The sequence below is a fragment of the Oryzias latipes genome, chromosome 18, assembly GCF_002234675.1.
Source record: "Oryzias latipes chromosome 18, ASM223467v1".
NCBI lineage: Eukaryota > Metazoa > Chordata > Actinopteri > Beloniformes > Adrianichthyidae > Oryzias > Oryzias latipes.
Window position 1 is genome coordinate 38,067 of NC_019876.2, and position 19,990 is coordinate 58,056.

Here is a 19,990-nt window from a genome sequence, read left to right on the forward strand (position 1 = left end):
AGTTTGGTGACTGAAGCTTCAGTATTTTTAAAAGCTATTGATCACTTTAATTATGATTCTTGTCTCTAATAAATGTGAAAAATATGTGGAATAAAATATAATAAAGATAGACACACAAAATCTTCATTTTAGCATGAATATGCTGACAGATATTCATTACCAGTTCATATAAATGTAGAGATGTATTCACTTTTCAAAAGAGTATTGATTTTTACAGAATGGTGTTTCACAGAGGTTGCACTTTGTTGACGGTCCCTTGGCTGCCGGCTCGCTGCCTGTCTGCATTTACACCTCGAAGAGAACAATTTTGATCAAAAGGTGAAAAAACGATCTTTTTTCTTTTGAAGTGAAATTGTAGTTCACTCTCTGGGTTAATACAAAAGGAATTAGATACTTGCTGGCACATTTGAACGTTTATCGGAAGAGTTATTGAGGCCGGAAGTCCGAATCTGTGAATATCTTTCTTACTTTACCGAACTACGACCAGCTCCATAATTCCTACTGATATTTATCTGGTCCGTCGAATTCAATGCGTTAATCATTTTAATCTGTAATGTGTAGGAATCCAAAAACGTTTTTTTTTACACCGCAGTATGGCGGTCCTTCCCATTTATATGTCAGCCTGCCTTAGCTGCTGTGCGCGCGCAGCCACCATTTCTCGAATGCAAGACAGTGACAGAGACTGTTTAGGTTGTCATGGTCGCTCATTGTTGGTCAAGCGAAGTTTACACTGTGCTTTTGAACATTCTCCTGCAGATTTTTTTTTTTTTAGATGGAGGTCCGTGATTCCAGATACTCGTCACGATTTCCCATATCAAAAACTCATCTATAAACCAGGAAAAAAATATTTTTTTAAATGAACTTCCAAGAAATAAATCTGCAGGCCCCTAGAAGCCAGTGCATTGTCGTCGGTGTTTTTTTTTTAGCAGTTCTGCAAATGTAGCAACATTGCTGTGGCAGCTAGTGTGAACTTTATATTTGCCATTACTATTTTAAAATGTATTAATTTATTTGGAACAGGGCTTAGATCTGAATAAATGCTGTGTTGGTACCTTTTGGTGTTGTAATGTTTTTTCTTTTTTGTAATATATTATTTTTTTCCCACCAGGAAAGATGCAAGCTGTGCGTGAACATGTCGAACGCCAAAAAAAAAATGTTTTGAAGTTCAGCTGACCTACAAATCCTTTTGGGAATGCGGTGAGTGGAAACATCACAATTTCCAGCATTTTTCTTTACAGGAATCAGTCAACTTTGTGGATAAACTGTCAGCTGTGATGCAAACAGATTTTTTAAATTGCTTTTTAATTTAAAGATAATTTCTGTGCTGTATTCTAAACATAATTTTGCTGTGTTCACAGCTGCCAAAAAGTTCAACATCCCAACCTTGGACTTAAAAGTTTTTGATGACTCAAAGACAGAAGTTGAGGAGGTTTTTGATCTCCTGTTGAAAACCCAAACCTTGGTGTGTTGGAAATTTGTCTGGCTGAAGATACAAATCCAGAAGGTGAAGTTTTTCTTTTAAATTGTAATTTATCTATTTTGTTTTGAATGGTTTTGGGTAAATTCCCCTTTGATGCCTGAATTTATTTCCAAGGGAAATAATCTGAGTTTTTCCTTTCAAGTACATGCTAAATTACGAACATTTTTGAGCTGAAGAGTTTTGATTATGTATTTGCATCAATAGGAGTCTGAGGGTTAATGATTTATTTGACAGGATAGTGTGGGGAACAAAACACGGGCAAATAAGTATGAGTTTTTTATCCTATTGCTGTCTTAGACAAGATAATAAATCTGCTAAACTGTTAAATTGGTCAGTATTTAAAAATCTTTGTTTTTACTTTTTTTGTTTTTGCTATCATACTAATTTAAATATTACAGTAACTGAAAGCTTTAATACTTTGACAGATCAGCCGAGTTGTCCTGCAAAGAGCTGCAATACCAGTTCAAGTGGACTCAGATGACACCATAATATTACAACACAGTCCTACAACAAGACGAAGAGTTGAAGACACCTCTCTGGCCAAAGTAAGTAAATAATCTTTTCACAAAGTCATTTCAAGCATTCAAAGTCAGGCTGTCTTTCCAATTCAGTTTAGTTGTCAAACAGTGCAGTAAGGCAGATCATCCAAACTAGTTTAAAGTTTTCTAGGGAAACAGCAGATTGCACCGATTAAGTCACAACACATTGAATACATTCTGGAATACTGTCCTCATCATACAAACATATAATTCTTCTGTATTTCCTTCAACAAAGCTCTGCATAATTAACAAGATATTGACCATACGGGCGACAGTGGCTCAGGTGGTTGAGCGGGTCGTCCAATGACTGAAGGGTTGGCAGTTTGATCCCCGCTCCCACCAGCCAAATGTCGTTGTGTCCTTGGGCAAGACACTTCACCCTCCTTGCCTCCAGTGTGGCTCCACTGGTGTGTGAATGTGCATGAATGTTCCCGGTGATGGTCAGAGGGGCCGTAGGCGCCAACTGGCAGCCACGCCTCTGTCAGTCTGCCCCAGGGCAGCTGTGGCTACAACCATAGCTACCATCACCAAGTATGAATGAGGAGTGAATGAATAATGGACACAATGTAAGCGCTTTGAGTGTCTGGAAAAGCGCAGATAAATCCTATCCATTATTATTATTATACAAAGACAGACATTGATTATGCAGTTTTTGAGGGGGGAAAATGTTTTCTGGGACATGGTTTCTGCAGTTCAATTGGAATTCACCTTCAAGTTCTCGACAGGACTGTTTTGCAGAGTTAACCGGCCTTAATTTCCCATCATGCCATTGTTTACGCTCCCGTTACCTTACAGTCCCTCACAACCCCCAAGCAACAGAATTGGCGTGCAATATTGGAGCTATCCAGCCTTATAGATGTGAGCCAGATGCCAACTCAGACGAGGAGAATGAAGACAAGCGGAGCAGGGAGCTTGTGGCCTGCCAAATGTAGCTTGTACGTAACAACTACAAGCTTTCTCAAATGACATCTTTTCATCTGCTCCTGATTCATCCCAATTTGAGAAAATAAATATTCAGAAACACAGTTTTATTCTTAAATCTTATAACAATATGTCTTCATAAAAAGGCTACATTTTAAAAAATAACTTTCATTGGAGTGGGTCCCCCATTTTTAACAGGTCGCATTATTTTTCTCATGATGGGCACGTTTAAAACTGCACATCTGAGTATTCACTCAGATTGGGATGAATCAGGAACAGACAAAATAAATGCAGTTTGAGGAAGCTCTCTATTGTGACGCACCACATGAAATGAAGTGGGTCAGAGTCCCTCTGCTCTGCTCTATTCTGATGCGTCCACTTGCAGACAAACAGATCCATTAACATCTTCATCATACTTGTCTGAGCTTGATCTAAACTATGGCCGGAAAGCTTCAATATTGCTCACCATTTTGGTTTCACCACTAATGTTAGTTTTAGGTTGGAAGGACTGTAAGCTAGAGGGAGAGGGCGTAAACAAAGGGATGATCGGACATCAGCAGAGGGTTAAGGCCTGTTCACACCGGGACGAATTTAACGCCTCGTGACTAAACAAAGGGCACCAATGTGAGTGTGCACACCAACGCGAAAAAACGCCACGCGTCGAATCGTCAAAAAAAAAAACCGCCTCGGGTTCGTTTTTTTTTTTCGACGCATCGCGTCGAAATCTACTCGACCAATGAGAATGGCGCTTTTGCACACGTGTCTGGAGCTTCTGAAGTTACAGTAAAACACAACTTGGGGGCGCTCAAACACAAAACTGCCTTGCTGAGCACACATACCAGCGAAGAAGATAGACGCCGAGTAGCGTCTACACAGCAGCGAAGCAATAATGACGGACATTCTTAAATATCCCCGAACAAAGCACCAGTTGGAGCTACTGATGCTTGAAATATTCATGTTTTCTTTGTATGATTCTGACAAGCGCGTAAATACTTGCTCTCTTCTTCTGAGTGAAAAGCGACTTTAAGAAACGTAAAGTTGCGCAGCGCCACCTTGTGTACAGGAGTATTTCTGTTTACATTAAGCGCCATCTAATGTCAGGGAATGAAATTGCATGTTCGCTCGGCTCATCGTCAGCGAAAATCGCCTGGGTGTGAACACAAAAGACGTGGCGAAAAACGCTGGCGAATAACGCCTGGCGAATATTCGTCCCGGTGTGTACGGGCCTTAACTACTGTGCCAATAGCCCCGCCTACAACTCAGAAGTTAATTTCTCATCAACTCCAAACCACTCTGCACAAACTGTCTTTAAACATCATCTCAAAGTGCTTTAACCCCAGTAATCAGTGCTTGCAGTTGTATTTTTTATTAATATGGACTTTTAAATTTGATCCAATAGGTGGTTGCTGTCATTGGTGAGGATGCATCATCCGTTGAAGGTCATGTGAATGTCCTGCATATCCAGTACACCAAGGTGCGAGAGGATATACTAAAGAAGTACCCTTTCTTGAAGACAACCCCAGGGGTCAGTGACATTTTAAATCAGTTCTCAGCTTAAAATACATTTTGAATGTCAATATAAGCTGAGACATCTGCTAAAATGATCATTAACAGCTTTAACTCAATTGTAAAAACATCGTAATTTTCTAAACTTATATATAAATATATAGTCATTCAAGCCAAGTAATATTTATACAATGATATCACTAAAGGGAAATGGCAATGAAAGAGGCAACAAAGAATATTAGACTGTTTTATGTCTTTTGTTTGTTTTAGTTAAAGTGAATGATTAATTTTCTAATTTTTTTCAATTTTCAGTTGTTTGATGATGTTGACCGAATGCATCCATCACCTGTCAGTTTAAGCCAGCGCTTCAAAGACGGCGTTTACCAGTATTGTGCCAAAGGTGCTTGAGCTTGTTCAAAGAAAAGCTCCATTAGCCAAAGTCTCCAAAGAATCAAGAGAAGAGATGCTTGCAGAGGATCTACTAGGTATTGACATAAACGTAATCCTTGGTAATCTTTAGTGTGTTTTATAGTTCTTCTTTTTGAATTCGTATCAATATTATCTTCTCACATTTATGCATTTTATTATTTAAATTATGCATTTAAACTTGGTTCTGAGTTTACTTTTTCATTTATTTTTAGAAAATGTAGAATGCAGTAGAAAGATGTACTTAAAATGAGGTCTAGTGCTTCTTTTGTTAATGTCACAAGTTTTATTTCATGGTTTAAAAGTGGTAACTGAAGTGCTTTGTGCTGTTTACAATTGATCAAATGTTAAGGTTATAGTTACAATGGATGCAATGTGAACTGAAGGAAAAATATAGATTTTTCATTATTGTAAAATTGCTAATAATTGTAAATATATGCATCCTGTTGTGACACTGTGGAGCTTAAAACATTCATACTGTGAAATGTCAGAATTGTAATTGTTTTGAATGTTTAATAAATGTGATAAACAGTATACTGGTCTTTTAATGTGCTGTATCTGGTACAAATTTGCCATCAAAGGGTACAAAAGGCTTGTCACTGGGGCAGTACCCTTAAAAGAACAAATTTGTACCTTTTTTAAAGGTACATTATGGTACCATAGCACTATAAGGTACAATTTAGTCCACAGAGGTACATATTTGCCTTTGAAAGGTACATAATGAAAGGGTACAGATATGCACCTATATGAAAGGGTACAACATTTGTACCCTTGAGGGTACTGCCCCAGTGACAAGCCATTGTACCTCTAAAGGTACAAATTTTGCACATTTTTTTTTTTTCACAAAGTGAAATATAAAATAACTGAGACACCTGTCAGTCACATCAGGTGCTCAACTATGGGAATTCAGGAAATGGCCGGTAGTCCCCAAAATGAAAGAAATGCAGTTAAAATTATAAACAATTACTACCCTTCAGCTGAGACAGGGAGCTGGTTTAGCTCGTGCTGGTTTGCGGCACCTTCCGTCCGTGTAACCCAGGTTCAACTCCGGGCTGCTCCCTGTTCCCTTCTCTACTTCTGTGCTGGTCCCAAGCCCGGTTCCTCTGAGAGGGTTGCGCCAGGAAGGGCATCCGGCGTAAAACATTGCCAAGTTTACCATGCGACTCGTTCGCTGTGGCGACCCCTGATGGGAAAAGCCAAAAGAGAAACAACAAACAACAACCCTTCAGCAGAGACACTGAGAAGTAGATTTGGCTTTGAGGTTGATCCGTGTGATTTCTGTCATACAGCCCCAGAAACAAGCAGACAGCTGTTTTTTCATGTCCAGTGATCCAAAGATTCTGGAAAGATTTTCATAACTGGCTTAGTCAAAGAATGAACTTCATACAATTCACAGAAAAAGATATTTTGTTTTATAACAGTAAGTTACCAAAAGAGACAACAAACTTAGTGAACATCCTCCTTCTTTTGGAAAAATAATCATATTCATAAGAAAAAGTGGAAAAAAGATCGGCCGTATTTCCTGTGTTTTAAAAATGAAGTCAGATTGTCTTTATCCTCATTGAAATGTATTCACAACTCAAATCCTTTCATTGATGACATTTCTAAATCTGCTACAGAATGCTTACAAATGTAGGGTCCAGATTGCTGTTTGCCTTGTATTTTAATTCATGCAGAATTTTTTTAAATATTTTTTATATATGTATACATTGTTGTTGTTTTTTTTATTTTTATCTTTGTTTTTGAGAACCAACCATAGGGGAATTACACTCCTCAGCCTCCCTGGGAAAGTCTATGCCAGGGTACTGGACAGGAGAGTCCGTCCGATAGTCGAACCTCGGATTCAGGAACAACAGTGCGGTTTCCGTCCTGGTTGTGGAACAGTGGACCAGCTCTACACCCTATCTAGGGTGCTGGAGGGATTGTGGGAGTTCGCTCATCCAGTCCATATGTGTTTTGTGGATTTGGAGAAGGCGTTCGACCGCGTCCCCCGTAGCATCCTGTGGGGGATGCTCTGGGAGTATGGGGTCCGGGGAGCCTTACTGAGGGCTGTTCGGTCTCTGCATGACCGGAACAAGAACTTGGTTCGCAAAGCCGGCAGTAAGTCAGACCTGTTCCCGGTCCACGTTGGACTCCGGCAGGGCTGCCCTTTATCACCGGTTCTGTTCATAGTTTTTATGGACAGAATTTCTAGGCACAGCCAGGGGCCGGAAGGGATCTGGTTTGGGGACCACAGGATTTCCTCTCTGCTTTTTGCAGATGATGTTGTCCTGTTGCCTTCATCGAACCGGGACCTCCAGCGTGCATTGGGCCGGTTTGCGGCCGAGTGTGAAGCGGCTGGGATGAGGGTCAGCACCGCTAAATCTGAGGCCATGGTCCTTGACCGGAGAAAGGTAGTTTGCCATCTCTCGGTGGGTGGAGTGTCCTTGCCCCAGGTGGAGGAGTTTAAATACCTTGGGGTCTTGTTCACGAGTGAGGGAAGATCGGAGCTTGAGATTGGCAGGCGGATCGGAGCAGCGTCCGTAGTTATGCGGTCGCTCTATCGGTCCGTCGTGGTGAAGAGAGAGCTGAGCCGAAAAGCAAAGCTCTCAATTTACCGGTCGATCTACGTTCCAGTACTCACTTATGGTCATGAGCTATGGGTCATGACCGAAAGAACGAGGTCCCGAATACAAGCGGCTGAAATGAGCTTCCTCCGTAGGGTGGGGGGGCGCTCCCTTAGAGGTAGGGTGAGAAGCTCGCACCCGCGGGGAGCTCGGAGTAGAACCGCTTCTCTTCCACATCTAAAGGAGCCAGTTGAGGTGGCTCGGGCATCTAGTCCGGATGCCCCCTGGACGCCTCCCTGGAGAGGTGTTCCGGGCGTATCCCACTGGGCGGAGGCCCCGGGGAAGACCCAGGACACGCTGGAGAGACCACATCTCTCGGCTGGCCTGGGAACGCCTCGGGGTCCCCCCAGAGGAGCTGGAGGAATTGGCTGGGGTGAGGGATGTCTGGGCATCTCTGTTTAGACTGCTGCCCCCGCGACCCGGTCCCGGATAAGCGGAGGAAGATGGATGGATGGATGTTTTTGAGAAGAACTGTTGATAGGAAGAGAAATGGGGTAGGAGTGATTCTGAAGGGGGAGTTTGTGAACAGTGTTTTAGAGGTGAAAAGAGTCTCAGACAGGATGATGAGCCTAAAGTTAGAAATTGAAGGGGTGATGGTGAATGTAGTCAGTGGGTATGCATCACAGGTTGGCTGTGAGTTAGAAGTGAAGGAGAGATTCTGGAGTGAGTTGGATGAGGTCATAGAGAGTATCCCCAGAGGAGAGAGAGTTGTTATTGGACCAGACTTTAATGGGCATGTTGGTGAGGGCAACAGAGGTGATGAGGAGGTGATGGGCAGGTTTGGTGTGAAGGAAAGGAATCTGGAGGGACAGGACTCTCCCTGGACAATGATGTTTGCGGATGACATTGTAATTTGCAGTGAGACTAGAGAGCAGGTGGAGGAACAGCTAGAGAGGTGGAGGTTTGCTCTGGAAAGAAGAGGCATGAAGGTCAGTCGTAGTAAGACAGAATACATGTGTCTGAACGAGAGGGATCAAGGTAGAAGCGTTAGGTTACAGGGGGCTGAGGTGGAGAAGGTGCAGGAGTTTAAGTACTTGGGGTCAACAGTTCAGTGTGATGGGGAGTGTGGAAAAGAGGTGAAGAGGCGAGTGCAGGCAGGTTGGAGCGGGTGGAGGAAAGTGTCAGGAGTGTTGTGTGACAGAAGAGTGTCAGCAAGACTCAAAGGAAAGGTGTACAAGACAGTGGTGAGACCAGCTCTGCTCTATGGGTTAGAGACGGTAGCAGTGAGACAGAGACAAGAGGCTGAGATGGAGGTAGCAGAGATGAAGATGTTGAGGTTCTCCTTAGGAGTGACCAGGTTAGACAGGATAAGGAACGAGTACATCAGAGGGACGGCTCATGTTGCCTGTGTTAGCGACAAAGTCAGAGAAGCCAGACTGAGATGGTTTGGACATGTTCAGAGGAGGGATAGTGGATATATTGGTAGAAGGATGTTGGAGATGGAGCTGCCTGGCAGGAGGGCAAGAGGACGGCCAAAGAGGAGATATCTGGATGTCTTAACAGAGGACATGAAGTTGGCTAATGTTAGGGTAGAAGATGTCCATGATAGAGTGAGGTGGAAAAGGATGATTCGCTGTGGAGACCCCTGATGGGAAAAGCCCAAAGAGAAAGAAGTTTTTGAGAAGAGCTGTGCCTTGCTTCTTTGTGTAGTTGTGTCTGCGAGAGTTTTGTAATGATTATATTCCCATTAAAAAAAAAGAAAAAAGAAAAAACGCCTGGATCAATCTATTAAAAAAAAGAAAACAAACAAAAACATGACTGTAATGTTTACAGACCTAACTGCACTTGGGGGCGCTGTACTGCGCATGCGCGGCAGGAAGCACAGAAGAAGACCCGGAACCGGAAGCAGTTCAGGTTTAAGCGGCAGTTTTTCTCCTTTCAGTCTTCAGGAACCCGGTTCAGGGCAGATCCAGAACCAGAGAACATGGACTCGGACCAGAGGTTCCTGGAGTGGTTCGGACCCAGAAGCAAGGCGGTAAGTTCGGTGTTGGTTCGGTGTTGGTTCTGTGTGGTAGTGAGGATGAGTGTAACCGGCGCATGCGTCGATGAGGTGTTGTTGACTGTTTCTCCGTCTATAGTGATCTCTGCAGTCATTCTGAATGCAGGTAAAGAAAATGAGAATGAAGCTAAAGCTGTTGAAGCCTCACGTCAACAGAACTGTGTTTATGGGTTATTATAGTGAGTTCATGGAGCATTGATCATCAGGGAGGATGGGAACAAACATTAAACTGCCTTTGAGGTTTTCTTTATTTAAATAAACGCTATTGCATAAAACGGAAGTACAATACTAAACACAATTTTACCAAATAAACTTCAGATATGCCAGAGGAGCAGACAAATATGCTTTTAACATAAAAACATTCAGGTTTCTACAACTTTCATAAAAACATACAGTTTTCTGATTAAGACTCTTGGAGATGTTACTGATATACATTTATATTTGTTTTTATTAACACGGGGGAAAATAGAAGATTTCATTTAAATTTATGAATATGAAATTAGCCAATAATAATAATAAGATTAATTATGAGTTTTTTTATTCGAGTCCAAGTTTTTATTATGAAAGCCAAAAATTATCTATTCATACTTCAAAGTAAAGTTGGGGTGAATGATTTCTAATAAATTGTAAACACTTTTTCCAAAAAAGTCTAATTTCAGTGTAATTCTAAAGATGGTTAATTGTTTCTGGATATTATCTGCAAAAAGTGCAATTAGGATCAATAGTTTTAATGGATCTTAGCATGAATGGCTTGGTGGGTAAATTTAGTGAATTATTTTCAAAGAAACTTCTTTCATTTTATTATTTATCATAAATTTTTGGGTCACAGATACTGTTGGAACAAACCGTCTGCAGTGGTTTTAGTACAGAAATGACGTCCCTTTGAAACGACACACATACTTTTCTGTTGTTGTTCTTGTGGGTGGGGGTAAAGCTGATTCCTCCTGTGGGGGTGTCAGTCGTATCCATAGAGGGCTTTGCCTCATTCCTAACAGTCGTTTTAAACATTTGACATAATTCTTTGGAAACAGCATCAAACACGATGGTTTATTCTTTAGGAGTCACAGCCAGATTATATTTACTGTTGAATTCAGTAAAACTAATAAATGACCGTTCGTGTCAAAATGTTGACCCAACAGTAGAATTATTTTCTTAAACCAGTGTGGAAAAAACAAAGATTTATTCTTGTATAATAAATATTAGTTGTTCCAAATAAAGAAATTATGAGCAGAGAAACTGTGTTTGTATAGAAGAGTTTGTTTGTGGGATGCTGATAGTTTAGCTGGTATTTTATCAACATAATGACAAAGGAGAAGAAAATGAAGGCTGCCTAAATATGAAAATATAAAATTTGGAAATATGTTCCAAATTGAAGTAGGGTTTTTTAGGTAAGATTTGATCCAGTTTGTTATAAATGTGTTATTTAAGGTCGTAAAATCCAGAAAGTTTAGTCCTCCATTGTCATTCATTAAAACAGATTTTTTAAATAATGTATACAGTTTTTCCAGATAAAGTTAAATAAAATCTGGTCAACAGATTTTAATGTTTGATTGTCTACGTACAGAGATAAAGCAGAGTAAGTGAGTCGAGAGATTCCCTCTGCCTTTGACAGCAGGACTCTGCCTTTTAGGCTCAGGTCTCTCTGAAGCCTTAAGTTCAAACGTTTTCTGGTTTTCTCTATTATGGGACTAAAATTTAAAGAACTTCTCTCTAGATCGTTTTTGGTGATGGTAATCCCTAGATATGTTACACTTCCTTTGATGGTAATTTCACATATGGATCCTGTTTGATCATTTTTGATAGATATTAATTCACATTTTTTAATGTTAAGATGAAGTCCAGAGACATTAGAAAAGCTTTTATTAGATTTAGGGCTCGAGGAAGTTGACTATCTTTCGAAAAAAGGGTGGTATCATCAGCTAATTGGCTAATAAGAATCTCTTTCCCAAAGACGGAGATGCCTTTCAGATTATTTATTGTTATGTAATCTGCCAGAGTTTGAGTGGCTAATACAAATAGAGATGGGCCAACCCTGTCATATTCCTCTTTTAACATTAAAACGGGGAGAAGTACCATATTTTAGTTTTACTGAGCAGTTAGCATTACTGTGTAACAGTTTTATTGCATCGCAAAAATAAGAGCCAAGACCGAATTTGTGAAGGCAGCTAAAAATAAACGTGTGATTAATTGAATCAAAAGCTTTATAGAAGTCCAAAAAAATAATGTAACTTTCATCTGTTATTAAATGTGAATAATCTAAAATATCAAGTACAAGCCGGATGTTATTAGAAATATGTCTTCTGTGCATAAATCCTGACTGGGTTTCTCCAATTACAGAGTCCAAGGCTGATTTCAGTCTGTGAGCAAATACAGAGGCAATAATTTTATAATCATTATTCAATAAACTGATCGGGTGCCAATGATCAATGTTGAGAGTGTCTTTTTTGTGTTTTGGGAGGAGAGTGATCACTCCTTGATTCAGTGTTGGAGGAAGAGTGCCTTGGCTGAGGCTTTCTAAGAAAACCTGCGTTAAAAGGAGCAACTGAAATACTAAATATGAGCTCACAGAGGAAAAAGTCATTTCTGTGACGGATTCTGGAGATACAAAGACTGAGATTTGGACAGAAAACATCAAGATCAACAAAAAACAGGTGACGTGTCAGCTGGACACAGGAGCTGATTGTAACGTTATGTCTGTGAAAACTCACTGCACTGGAAGCTGCAGGTTCATTGAAAACAGGTAAAACAAAACTAGTTCCCTGTTTTGGCCTCAAGGTGGCAGCAATAGGCAAGAAACAGCTGATCTGTGAGTACAAAGGAATAGGATTGAGTTTGAAATTCAATTCAATTCAATTATATTTGTATAGCCCAAAATCACAACAACAGTCGTCTCGATGGGCTTCGAAGTAAAACATGAAATCAAAAGGATCACGAATACAAAGAGTTCAATAGAAAAATACTAAAATGAACTAACAAACTGACTAAGCTATACTGGCATCCCTGCCCTTAGACCCCCCTTCTCTGTGAGGAAAAACTCCCCAAAAAAACGGATTCCGGAAAAAACGAAGAAACCTCAGGGGTGCCCACATGAAGGAGGGATCCTCCCCCAGGACGGACAGGCGATTTACCAGAACTCTTAGAGAAGAATTAACTTATCTAAATCTACAACTACACATTTAAAGTCCAGCAGACGAGCTTCATCCAGCCGTGGTTGTGGGGGGACAGTCAGGGGCGCGAGTCGAGCCGGAGACAGGATCCACAGCCAGGTGTAGGAGCAGGAGCAGAGGCGAGGTACTCGGTCAGGAACTGGAGCACGGATGAGCCAACTGGAGTCTGGAAGCACTCCCACTCCCCAGGAGGGGAAAGAGGGACAATACATGAATCACTGCACCAAACAGAGGCATGGAGAACTAAATGATGAATAAAAAATCACTCAGGAATAAAAACTCACTCAGGAAGATGTGAGCACTATAGTTGGAGGAGCTACATGCTAAAAAATAGGCTTAGTTCAGAGAGTTTATGCAGTTGGAAGAGAACAAGACATTCTCAAAGACTATCAGGATCTGTTTGACAGTCTTGGTTGTTTGCCAGGTCAGCATCACATCCAAATAGACCCCTCAGTCTCACCAGTCGTACCCAGAAGGATTCCTGTACCTCTGAGAGACAGAGTAGTTAAAGAACTACAGAGAATGGAAAACATGGGAGTTATTATCAGACAGACAGAGGCAACAGAGTGGGTTAACAGCATGGTGACTGTGGTTAAACCCAAGAAAATTCACACATGCATGGATCCAAAAGACTTGAACAGAGCAATAAAACCAGAACATTATCCATTGCTCACTGTGGATGAAGTTGTGTCTCGTATGCCAAACACTTCTGTGTTGGACACTAACCAAGGATTTTGGCAGATCAAGCTGGATGATGAAAGCTCAAGGCTCTGGACACTTAACACACCCATTGGTCGTTACAGTTTTCTACGGCTACCTTTCTGATCTCATCAGCACCTGAAGTGTTCCAGAGAGCGGTAGCACAAATGATTGAGGATCTGGATGGCGTTGTAAACATCATAGACGATTTGCTAGTATGGGGCGACTCGAAAGAGGAACACGATGACAGACTGAGAAAGCTGCTGGACAGAGCAAGACAATACAACCTGAAACTGAACAGAAGCAAATGTTTCATCAGAACTAAAGGAATCAAATCTATTGGACACACACTCACAGATAAAGGACTGAAACCAGATGAAGAAAAAGTAAGAGCAGTGATGCAGCTACCCCCACCTCAGGACAAACAAGAACTACAGAGGTTTTAGGAATGGTCCAATACTTGGCCAAATTCATACCAATCCTGTCAGACATCAGAGCACCATTGAGACAGCTGCTTGACGGAGACATAGAGTGGCACTGGGAAGAAGCACAGAAAACGAGCTTTGAAAATCTTAAACAGCTCGTCACCAAGGCTCCAACTCTGAAGTTTTATGATGTCAACAAGCCAGTGACTCTCTCGGTGGATGCAAGTTCACATGGGAGCAGATGGACTACCTGTAGCCTACGGGTCACGAGCACGAACAGATTGTCAGCAAAGATATGCTCAGATAGAAAAAGAGCTGCTAGCAATTGTGTATGGCTGTGAGAAGTTTCACCAGTACGTTTATGGAAAAGACATTCAGGTTGACAGTGATCAGAAGCCACTGGAGAGCATCTATAAAAAGGGAATGATGGGAAAAGAGCTGGAGGTAAACATGATTACACCTCAACTGCCAATGTCAGAGGAGAAGCTGAATAAGTTTAAGAAAGCTACAGCAGAAGATCCAGAACTACAACATCTAAAAGAGAGTTCAGAGAGGACGGCCTAATGACTGACATGCTGTTCACAAAGACATTCAGCCATATTGGACATTCAAGGAAGAGATCACATACACAGCTGGATTGATGTTCAAGGGATCAAAGCTCATAGTACCACAAAGGTTGAGACAGGAAATGCTTGAAAAAATTCCCGAATCACACTTGGGAATGGTCAAGAGCAAAGAAAGAGCCAGAGACATTTTATATTGGCCAAACACATTGAAGAGACAAAGTGTGCAGTCTGTAATGAGAACAAGAACAGTAATCCAGGAGAACCATTACTGTCACACCCAGTACCAGACAGACCATGGGACAAAGTAGGCACAGACTTATTTCACTACAAAGGAGCAGAGTTTGTGTTGTGTGTGGACTACTGTCCAAATGTCCAGAGATCATGAAACTGAAAGACTCCACCAGTCACAGTGACATCCATGTTTGCCAGGAATGGGATACCTGATGGACCTCAGTCTGACAGTGCTGAGTTCAAGGACTTTGCTGAAAGCTGGGAATTCAGGCATGTCACATCTAGTCCCACACATGCCCAGTCCAACGGTCAGGCAGAACGAACAGTACAAACAATCAAAATCTGCTTAAGAAATCAGAAAATGGAAAAGGAGATCCCTAGATTTCACTCCTGGAGTTTCCCAATACACCACTGGAAAGTGTAGGCTTATCCCCGGCGCAGTTGCTAATGGGACGAAGACTCAAAGGAAAGTTACCAACTTCAACTTCTCTACTCACTCCGAAGGGATCAGAAGCACAGAAACACCTAAGAGGAAGACAGGAGAAGGAAAAGCTTTACTTCAACAGACAGACAAGAAATCTTCCAGACTTGCATTCGGGTGAGAATGTAAGGATGCAGAGAGGAACAACATGGCAGCCTGCAGTGGTTCTCCACAAGCATGAGCAACCACGTTCATTTGTGGTTCGTACACCTGACGGAAGACTTTACAGAAGAAACAGGAAACACCTGAGGAGAACGGAGGAGGAAACCTTTCCACCAGCAGAGGGACAGAGTATGGATGAAGACGACAAGAACGATGATGAGAGTCAACGACCAGACTGTTGATGCTCATGACAAAGAGACTCCTAACCAATCTATCGGTTCTAGACCACATCTGGCAGACCAGTCAGATTACCTGCTACATACAGAGAGGAAGTCTCACTTACTTAGCATTATAGGAAATGTTATTATGGGATGGGATGTTATATTTTTTTAGTATAATACAAATGTTTTATTGGTTTCATTATTGTTAAAAAGGGGATGTGACGTATGTGAGTTGTTTGTCGTGAGATACACACTAGGGGGCGGAGTTGTACATGTGGCTGAAGTACAAGGTGAATGGGGGGGGGGCTGTGGTAGAATTAAAGTCTGTTCAAACAACGGAGGTCGTCCTGACTCATCAACATCAACAAAAAAATGCTGTTCCAAAAAGTTGTAGTTCAGACACAGAAACCACAACAGACCAAAGTCTCCAAGCTCCGCCCCTTTCTGGTCATCCACCTGCAGACCAACAGATCCATGAACGTCCGTGTTTTCCTGGTCTGAGCTGGAATCTGGATCAGAACCGGACGGATGGATGGATGGATCTGATACTGATCACTATGATGCACTGCTAGTGTTGGGGGGGCTGAAAGCTGGAGGGAGAGAGTGGAAACAATGGGATGATGGGAAATAAAGGCTAGCTCACTCTGCTCCAACAGTCCCGCCACAACAGGTGAATGTATGATGAAGTCCTGCCTCTCTGCAGCAACTATGTCCTTGAAAACAGAATTTTAAAATTTGAGCTAAAAATGACATCATGATACTGAAAAGACGATTTGAACGTACATCAGAAGAGGATTGGAGTGGAGCCATAAAGCAGCACGTTCACCTTCATCACTGCTGTCAGTTCCTAGATCATCTCTGCAGTTTGTCGGTCATGAAAAGAGTTTTTAATGTGCTGAAAGTGTGCAGGGCTCGACATAGCCATTTGTCCGCTGGCCCGGTCCTGTTTTTCGAGCAGTGCGGACCACAAGACTTTACTTTTCACTTGTCCGCTCGGGCCACTAAAATATCTAACGGTTTATATATTCTTCACCTTTTTCAATAAAGTAAATTTTGCGAAAACGTGTAGATTTACCTCGTCTTCATAAATGAGTTTTTCTGCTAGTCCTGTGTTCAGACTTCAAGGGTTTCTATGGGAAACCTTTCATCACTTCTCCTTCTCTCCCGCCTGCGCGCGCGCGGCTTTCACTGCCGAGCACCACGCGGCACGCGCTCACTACTTTTTTTTTCAAACTTTATTGAATGTAACAATTCAATACAAAACAATGTTAAACAGCAACAACGAAGGAACAAGCCAGTGGGTTATTATTACATTTGATTATAAATCCGACACAGTCACTGAAGAGAGACTGAAGCATGTCAGAGATGTGGAAGACATGGCAGGAATAGATAGGAATATGTTAGACGGAGTAATGGGTATAATTAGTAGTATGGACAGCAAGATATTTAATGAATGCATTGAAGATGAAACTGTATCCACTAAGCTTTAAGCTGAATGTCAAAGAATCAAAGGCAACTCCAAATACCTGAATCTCAGACTCAAATGCAGTAGAATGTTAAACTACTTAATTTTGTTTTTCTTTACAACACTGTGAGCAGTAAGTATTTCTAGTTAGCTGAATGATCTCAGTTAGACCTGCACAATATGAGGAAAACTCGCGATATGCGATATCAGAGATTAAAATTGCGATAACGATATAATTTGCGGTATATAAACAAACAGCAAAATAACCAAATAACCATTCCCAGTTTAAAAATTATACTCCAAATGACCCCCGTTGACATAGGTTACAAACATCTATCATAACAGGGCTCCATCTGATTGGTCAACAATGTGAAGGCGTCCATCCGATTGGTCAAATGCATTAAGGGATTTATTTGATTCGTTAAATGGTTCAAGCTGCCATTAGATTTTTTTTAACACATTTAAGGTTTATGATTTATTGCGATATTTGCCGTTAGAAGCACCATGAAAACTTCTGAACTAGTGTTACCTACTACACTGCAGTGCTCTCTTCAAAACATCTGAAACAGACTAGAGCAGATTTAAGTTTGATATGGTCTATTTTCAGTCATTGAAAAGTGTAGAAATAAGTGATGTCACCAGAATGCACCAAATTGCACCATATTAAAAGTTTCCGGGGGGGCATGCCCACAGACCCCCCTAAAGTTGCAAGCACCTGCGGAGCGGCGGGTCCCGCTATGCGCGGTGTCGGGCCAGTAACTTTCAGGCAGGGCCAGTAAGTTTCAAAAACTACTGGCCCTGTGGGCCAGTGCAAATTTCTGGGCTATGTCAACCCCTGGTGTGTTTGTGTAGATGCTCAGAGGAATTTCTGCTAAATGATCCACATTTCTAACATTAAGAAGTCAATGTCATCATAACATTGTTGTCTTAACATTGTCATTGTCCAATGGACAGTGACATTAAGACACATCTATACAGAATAGCAGACTCCACTCATTCTCTGGGTGGAAAGTTATGAAGCTGCAATCAGCTGCAGGACAAAAGGACATAAAGGGGGGGCAGTGAGGGGAGACACGTGCAGAGTAACTACATTGATAAGTTATTTTAAGCTGTGAGACATTTATACTAGATCTGCAGAAAGATAAATATCACATCCAAACGTGAAATTCTGACACTAAGATAACCGGAAGACATCTGTCCATCAATACTCTGTGGGTTGGGGGGGAGGGGGGGTGAAGCAGACAGGGAGCAGTGTGCACGTGCACGTGGGGGTGGAGCTACATGCACGCTGCCAAAGTGAACCGTGTGTTCATAAGGGGAACCAGATCCTCCCCAGCCAGACCAGGAGAGGGGGGGGGACCCCGGATCAGGAGCGTCCCCGGGGACGGGACCCACACAGCTCACGTCGCATTTCTGTGAGAAACTCCCATGAGCCTTTGCATATTCTTCATCGCCGTGTTGAGCTGTATAATGCCTCAGCATTGATGTATGATGGAGCTGTGGAGTAAACTCTCTACTTACAATAGAATAAAATTCATTTATCTGAAAACAATAGAAGATTCTCAGGGAAGAACAGACAAACAACAACAAACAGACGCATATTAAGTCAAAAACTAGAAGAAAAAACTTCCAAAGCAGAAAAACTTTTACCTTTATTTCCAGTCAGAAGATCCAAATGGGAAAAATTCTGACCGGACCGATCCATGAAGACGTTCAGTTTCATCTGCATTCTACAAACACACAACTCTGAGCTACATGTAGACACAATGTGGTGCAGCTCATCCAAACAACACCGTCCTGTGTCACATGACCTTTCCTTAAAGCGACACACACATCAACACAGGTTTCACTCTTGTGGGGTCGACACAGTTCTGATGCACCGGTGCTGCTCGTTTCATCACTATGGACCACAAACACAGTTCCACAGAAAAAGATGGTTTCTGTTCCTTTAAGGAGAAACTGAGACGCTGCTGAGGGACCGTCTGCAAAGTGCATCTCTGAGAAATTTAAGGCAGCTCTGTAAAAATCAATAATCTCCTTAAAAACGAATGTCTACATTTCTATGAGCTGCTCATGAAGACTCCTCACCTTATATTAAATGTACAATTAACATTCTGGGAGAAGGTCAAGATACCAAAAAGCTCTGAAAATATAAAAGTTCTTCCATGGCTAAACGCCGTCTGACGTTTCTGCTACGACAAACATTCAGTCACAAATTCACTTTCATTTTAGGAATTTCTATACACAATAATGAATCATATGTGGTCAAAAATGATGTTTAAGCTGCTTTTTACCAAACTTTAACTGACCATGAAGTTACTGAGCGACTGGAACAGAGATTATGTCAGAAAGTCACTTTGGTTCATTTGGAGGATTTCTTTTCTTGAAAATAGTTGGTACCCCTCAGTTAAAGACAGAAAGTCCACAATGTTCACCGAAATGACTTCAAACGTTCAAAAGTAACAATAAATTAACATTTATTGAACATTAAATCATCAAAATCAGACATTACTTTAGAGTTGTTGATTAACAGAATTATTTAAAAACAAACTAATGAAATAGGGCTGGACAACAATGATGGTTCCTTCAGAACTTAATACTTTTTTGCTCAACCTTTTGAGGCAATCACTGCAATGAAACAGTTTCTGTCAATGAGCCTTCTGCACCTGTCCACAGGTATTCTGGCCCCCTCCTCATGGGCAAACTGCTCCACTTGTCTCAGGTTTGACGTTGGTTTCTCCAAATGGCATGTTTCAGCTCCTTCCACTGATGTTCAATGGGATTCAGATCTGGGGCCTCATTTCTAAAGGTTGCGTACGCACAAAAGAAGGCGTACGCCACTCTCTACGCAATAGTTGAGATTTATAAAAAGCAAACTTGACGGGAAAATGTGCGGTCCTCCACGCTCTGACCCAGGCGTACGCACAAAAACGGGTGAAATGAGAAACGGCGACACCGTCGGCAGATGGAAGAAACACGTGAAAGTGACAGTGTGTGCCAAATCGTGCTGGCATGTGCTGTGCTACACAATGTGGCACAGCTTAAAAACGTGCCTCTACCCCCTGGACGCTTATTGCTGTGTTGGCCCCCACCCTGAACCCCATCCCCACGCATTTGAGCCATTTGCTGCTGCTGTGCGCCAGCGTTTGGAAGTGA

General features: G+C 41.7%; 1 protein-coding gene across 1 annotated transcript in view; it reads left to right on the forward strand.

The window, feature by feature from the left end:
- The first annotated feature begins 9,011 nt into the window (after nt 1-9,011).
- The window catches only part of LOC111946336 (CST complex subunit CTC1-like), a 29,633-nt gene continuing 18,654 nt past the window's right edge, over nt 9,012-19,990 (forward strand). Inside the window, exon 1 of the mRNA XM_023948973.1 lies at nt 9,012-9,453. Within this exon, the coding sequence (XP_023804741.1) occupies nt 9,403-9,453 (51 nt within the window). The 5' untranslated portion in view covers nt 9,012-9,402. The remainder of the gene's footprint in view (nt 9,454-19,990) is intronic.